General features: G+C 37.2%; 1 protein-coding gene across 1 annotated transcript; it reads left to right on the top strand.

Annotated features, from left to right (window-relative positions):
- The first annotated feature begins 5,650 nt into the window (after nucleotides 1–5,650).
- Nucleotides 5,651–6,607, top strand: LOC132011691 (olfactory receptor 51L1). Its single transcript, XM_059390678.1, has one exon. It carries the CDS (start codon nucleotides 5,660–5,662, stop codon nucleotides 6,605–6,607), a length of 948 nt encoding a protein of 315 aa, XP_059246661.1. The 5' UTR covers nucleotides 5,651–5,659.

The following is a 6,607-nucleotide window of genomic DNA, read 5'->3' as shown; positions in this document are numbered from 1 at the left end:
TCTGTAAAACATGACAAAAACATTATAAATAAGGAAAATTTCAGGGTACTCTCACTGATGAACTTAGATGTGAAGATCCTGAACAAAATATTAACAAATTAAACCTGCTAATAAATAAGGGGAGGTCAAGTAACATGTCTAAGTTGGGTTTGTTCCAGAAATGTAAGGGTGATATTTGAAAATCAATCAATATAATTAATCACCTTAATAGGATAATGAAGGAAAATCATATGAATCATAAAAATCACAAGTCTCAATGGACATAAAATAACTTTATGAAATTCAATATCTATTCTGGGTAAAATATTTAATCAAATAAACAAGAGAAAGTAACATGTTCTCTGATAAAAGTGTTACAAAAAAAAAATCCTAGCAAACATACATTAATAAGGAAATGGTGAGCACGTTACGTGTGAGAGCAACAGAGGGAAAATAACATAACTTTCATCACTTCTGCTCAACACTATACCAGGGATCTTAACCAGTGCACTGAATCAATTGCAGTGTAAACCCTGACAGTTAGTTTCTCTTTTTTGTGATACAAGTACCTGACTTAAGCTTTGATTAAGCCTCCACTTTAAAGAGGCATTCATTTCAAAGATGACTATTTCAGGTAAACACTTTGCCAGCCACACAACTAGATAGAGAACAAGGTCAACTAAACCAATGCCCTCCCTCCCCACTCCCTCTGAGACTCCTTAGTTGACTGACCATTTGTGCCACGTGCTTTTTGTCTTCTCTCTAAATCCCAGCTCTTAAGTTTTGAATTCACCAATAAATTATCATATGATTTCACTCATATGTGAAATTAAAGAAACAAAACAGATGAACATAGGAGAAGGGAGGGAAAAAATGAGATGAAATCAGAGAGTGAGACAAACTATAAGAGATGCTTAACTCTATGAAATAAACTGAGGGCTGCTGGAGGGGAGGTGGGTGGGGGATGGGGTAACTGGGTGATGGGCATTAAGGAAGGCACTCGATATAATGAGCACCAGGTGTTATATGCAACTGATGAATCACTAAATTCTACCCCTGAAAATAATACTACACAATATGTTAATTAATTGAATTTAAATTTTAAGAAATCACCAATAAAGAGTGAGCCCAAGAAACTCTTGTCCAATAGAGAAGAACTCCGGGCCCCTGTGCAGAAGTGGGCTCTCTCCCCTCCCCCAACCTCTACCCCACACCTTGCTATGTTGCCCCAGGTGTTGCCATGTAATTTACTGGTCCTATAAGTAATAAACTTTTTATTTTTTCCCTCAAAGATAGCTAATAGTTCTTGCCAAAGGCATCTTGCAGTCATTATTTATATATATGTACATATAGAGAGAGAGAGAGAGAGAGAGAGACACACACACACACACACATATATATGTCAGAACCAAAGATTTAGAAAAAGATAATTTATAAGTGCTATTCATATTAGCATAAATTAGTATCAAATAGCTAGAAATAAATATAATGTAAGATATATAATAGTTCTTATTTGTGAAGCATAAAACAATACTGAGAAAAAATAAAGACCTCAATTAATTGAGGTCTGTGTTCTCAGATTGGAAGACCTGGTAACCTAAAACTTTCAATTCTCCCAAAATAGAGCTATGGATTTGATATATTCACAATGAAAGTCCCAATACAGATTTTAGTGGATGGAAATTGATAAGCTGTCTATAAAATTCATAAGGAAGTGCAAAGAGGTGGATTGTCAGGTATAAGCTTAAAAAAAAAGAATGTATTAAGAAGTCATGTTCAGTACTAAGCACAGTGAAAGTAGTGAAGAACTAGATAATCATTTTGCCTCTACAGAAGTTAGTGTGGAGACCTGAATCCTGTTGTTGCTTAATAAATGATTATTAGGTACATAACCCTATGAATATCCTGTTCAGTGAGAACTTGTAAGTACCTTGTAACAGAAGGGCTCTCTGCACTTAATTACCACAGTTCTATATGGATATCCCTAATGAAGCTGAAGTTTCAATATCCCTCTGGGATGGAGTAGTTATTCTTCGATTCTCAAATGCTCATTCAAGGAGAGAAAACTGTTACATTTGAAAGTAAGGACAGGGAGTGGTGGAGAGAGAAGGAGGGAGCCATTTATACAATTTCCAGTATCATAATCATATGCTCTTGCAACAGCTGTGCTTAAAGGTTGTTTATATTAATTTCATCTCTGAGGACCCATCAGACTCTGACACCAACCCTACTTTTCTATCCTGGGAGAAACCAGGAGTATTTATAGAGAAGTAAAAGTATTCAAGCCTCACTGTTCATGGAATCAAAGGTTTTCAGGACCTGAGGTTCATGGATAATCATAATAGTAGCATCTGTAACCAGTACACAAGTGACTTTCAGATAGAGAAGGGAGTTCTTCTCAAGTGAGGGCTAAACTGAAACAGAACTAAAAGCAAAAAAACAAGAATACAGGGGCAATAAAAGGACTGGAAAAAGATAGTTACACTTGTTGTTTCCTAAATTTGTGAAAGGACACAGATTTAGGTGAAATAAAATACAAGAAAATGGCAGCAAGGGGAAGATTAAGAAGGATAAAGATGTTTAGAAACTAAAGTGGCAGAGAGAGAGAAAGCCCCAGAGATAGAAACAGAAAGAGAATATGATTTTACCTCCAATGAAGGAAAGTTTAGGTAGAGAAAGACACAAGGAAACTGGATCCTTTGGGAAAATGGCTCCTGGTTATGTGATTAAGCATTCATACTGATGTGATAATCTTATAAAGTCAGGTAAGTATAATTTTTAAATTACAAATAAACAGCAGGTAGATTTTGGCACAATTTGTGTTATTATACAAAGGCCAAAGAGAGTAAAATCATTCAGATAATGCACAATTTATGCAGGAGGGGAAAGTGAGTGTCATTTTCTTTAGAACAGGTTTAAAAACAATATGAAGTGTATGACATATCATAATGTCTTTTTCCAACAATTTTAATATAGGCTAGTCAGTGGGAAGAAGGGATTTTTTGAGAACCACAGCAAGATCCCAGAGAGGCTGTGGTAAAATGGTGTCCTCACCCTCAGCGGCTCTCCCTTAATTGGAATAGGTGAGTGTGCGATGTGAGTCTTTTCATGCTCTGCCCTTGAAATGCCTTGAAATGAGTTTCAGCCTCTTTCGACTATTTCTTTCTTACTTTACCATTACTAAGTTGTGTTAAAATAAGTCAAGAACCACAAAGAATCATTGTGAATGACATAGACACAGAGTCATAAAAAAATGAACAGAGAAAGGACAATCATAAAGGGACTGAGAAAGAATGAAAGATATGACAGCTACTTGGTGAGAGAGAAAGACAAGAAAGAGCACAAATGTCTGAGCTTTAAATCTATGCACAGGTCTGCAACTGAAGTTTTCTAAACCTTGCAATCTGAATTTAGAGGGCTCAGACCAGGGAGAAAACCATTTCTAAACACCAGTGATCCACTTTAGAATTAAAGAAAATGTGATTTATATCAAAGTTGAAAGAGAAAGCATAGAATGATTTCCTGGCATGGAGTAAACTACTTACCTTTTGTGGCCACAATACATTCTCTTTGTGTGGGTGTGTGGGTGTGTGGGTGTGTGTGTGGGTGTGTGTGTGCACACACATGCCCATGTATGCTGTATACTTCAATGTTAAAGTCTAGAGTGTTTTCATGAGTTGAGCTTTAGAACAGAAATTAGAAGAAATATTTCTGAGTGAGGAGGAAGAAAAAAGAAAGGCAGCTGGGGACTTCAGTAGATTTTGAAGACCAGAGAGAAAAATGTTACTTGGAGGTAAAGAAAAATAAATGCATGGAACTGATATTCTGCCTGGTAGATGCAGAATTGCTTAGCTGACTGCTTTCTCCAAGACAAGGGCCCCAGTGAATGTTCAGTTTGGGACCCTTAGGACTGGAGAAAAGGACCAGGGAGGTGTCTCACTCCTAGGTGATGGGATGCCTGGGCTTGGGGGAAAAAGGAGAAAATGGCAAGTCTGTCTTACTACATGGAAAAGATGGTTTGGTATTTCCTTCTGTTCTTCAGATTGTAGATTCTAAGCTGAAGAGTTCTTTGGAATTACAGATTATTCAGCCTGGAGAACTTTCAGTGTTAACACTATAAAAAAAATGCAGATAAGAATCCACCAAGGGGGGAAATAAAAAAAAAAAAGAAGTTTTATGAGATAAAATAGAGACAATAAAATGTCAGTACTGGACAAATGAAAGCAATGAACAATCTGGGGCTACATTTGGAAAGATCTTCACTTCAGGCCAGAGCTGAAATCTTTTAAGAGTTCAGACACTAAGTGTCTACAAGGTAGGATAAGGGAGATGCTGAGATGTTGCAGAAGAGATGTCTGACCTTAAGGGTTGGAGGAAGTAAGGGCACCTGGATGGCTCAGTTGGTGAAGCTTGCTCTCTCTCTTTCTTTCTATAATGAGAGAGAGAAAAAAAAAAGAGAAAAGATGGGGTAAGTGAAGAATTTTCTCAAGGACAGTCAACAGCATTAGACAGGGCTAAAATAAGGAAGCAGAGAACTGAAGGGACAGAGAATTCCACAGGGCTTAGCTGCTGTGACCAGTGTTATCAGCCTGGGGAATAGCAAGACCAGCATCAGCAGAGGTGATCACAGTGAAGACTGATGGGAGGAAGTAAGGCCAGACATTAGAATTCTATTTTGAAAAAGGAAAAAAAAATTGATTGTTTCTAAGAGGTATTGATGGTGGATGCTAAAGGTGACATCTCTGGGATTGCTCTGGGTTCATGGAGGTACATGAATTGGGTCATAAAATTGGAAAAACATTTAATATTTAAGTTGAACGTTTAAAAAAATAGGATTATAGGCATCATTTTGAAAGAAAAATGCAGGAGAAGATCAATAGAAATGAAGCAGATATTATCCACTATTACTAACAGATGTTTAATTTAAATATATTGTTTTAATTTTATTTTGTGGGAAGTGATATAGGAAGAGTTTTAATAGTTACATTGTAACCTTATGATATATTGATCATAATAAATACTTATCCTGCAACTGAGAGGAGTTTAGATGAAGGAAGAATTGCTATATTAAACAGCAAAAAATATGCAAGTGTGCTAGGATTATGAACTTTACTCTTTTTCATGTCTCCATTTTATATAATGTGACATTTATTTTTTATTATTAAAATATTAAATATTCTCAATCTTTAAAATATTATAAAGTATTAAATAAAACTAAATATGAAGGGAAATTATTTTACTCTTTGGGAACAGTTCAGTTGTTATGAATTAAGAGACTGTGTAGAAGCAACAAAAGATAACTCAAGAACATCATTGACAGGAAACTTAATGCAAATTCATAAACATTTACTCTGTCTTTTCTATAGTTTTATTATTATAATGTTTGATAAAAATGTCTTTATCTACTCTTCTACTGCTTTAATTTTTAGTGTCCTCAGTGCAAATTCATCAGATTTATTGTCAGAGATGACCAGATTGTATGGTACACACTTTTTGCTCTGGAATTTGGTGCTCTACTGGGAACTGATTCTCATGTAAGAACCTTTAGAAGTACATCCTTCCTATCTCTGTGAGGTTAGAGGAAAGATACACTGTATCCTGATTGCACTGCTCATGTTCACATGGGATAATTTTGAAGGAAAAAAGAGAAAACATTCTTTACTGTTTGCCAAAGGTCACCATGGTGGTCTGGAGTAACAATAACACTATAGAGCCCATATTTATTCTGAGGGGATTTCCTGGATTGGAGTATGTCCATTCTTGGTTCTCAATCCCATTCTGTTTTGTGTACTTGGTAGCATTTATTGGTAATGTCACCATCCTCTCTGTCATTTGGATAGAGTCCTCACTCCACCAACCCATGTATTACTTCCTTTCCATCTTAGCACTGACTGACCTAGGTATGTCCATGTCCACACTTCCCACCATGTTTGCGGTGTTATGGCTGGATGCTCGGGAGATCCAGGCAAGTGCTTGCTATGCTCAGCTCTTCTTCATCCACACATTCACATTCCTGGAGTCCTCGGTGCTATTGGCCATGGCCTTCGACCGTTTTGTTGCTATCTGTCGTCCACTGCACTACACCACAATCCTTAACAACAGTGTAATAGGCAAGATTGGTTTGGCCTGCTTGCTAAGAAGCATGGGTGTTGTACTTCCTACACCTTTGCTCCTGAGACGTTATCACTACTGCCATGTCAATGTCCTTTCACATGCCTTTTGTTTGCACCAAGATGTTCTGAAATTATCCTGTTCAGATGCCAGAATCAGCAGTGTCTATGGACTATGCGTAGTTATCACCACACTGGGCGTGGATTCAGTCTTCATACTTCTTTCTTATGTTCTGATTCTGAATGCTGTTTTGGGCATCGCATCTCATGAAGAGCGGCATAAGGCCCTCAACACATGTGTGTCCCATATCTGCGTGGTGCTCATTTTCTTTGTGCCAGTTATTGGGGTGTCAATGGTCCATCGCTTTGGGAAACATCTGTCTTCCATAGTTCACCTTATCATGGCTGATATTTACCTGCTTTTCCCCCCAGTACTTAACCCTATTGTCTACAGTGTCAGGACAAAGCAGATTCGTCTAAGAATTCTTCGCAAGTTTGGACTAGGGAGGAGGTTTTAA

This window comes from Mustela nigripes, chromosome 1 (assembly GCF_022355385.1).
Source record: "Mustela nigripes isolate SB6536 chromosome 1, MUSNIG.SB6536, whole genome shotgun sequence".
NCBI classification, from domain to species: domain Eukaryota; kingdom Metazoa; phylum Chordata; class Mammalia; order Carnivora; family Mustelidae; genus Mustela; species Mustela nigripes.
Note: the sequence above shows the minus strand (reverse complement) of the source record. Positions and strands in the feature narration are given on the sequence as shown.

What these genes read in the sequence shown, in the direction of transcription:
- LOC132011691 (XM_059390678.1), top strand. Translation starts at nt 5,660, where the DNA reads ATGGTGGTCTGGAGTAACAATAACACTATAGAGCCCATATTTATTCTG.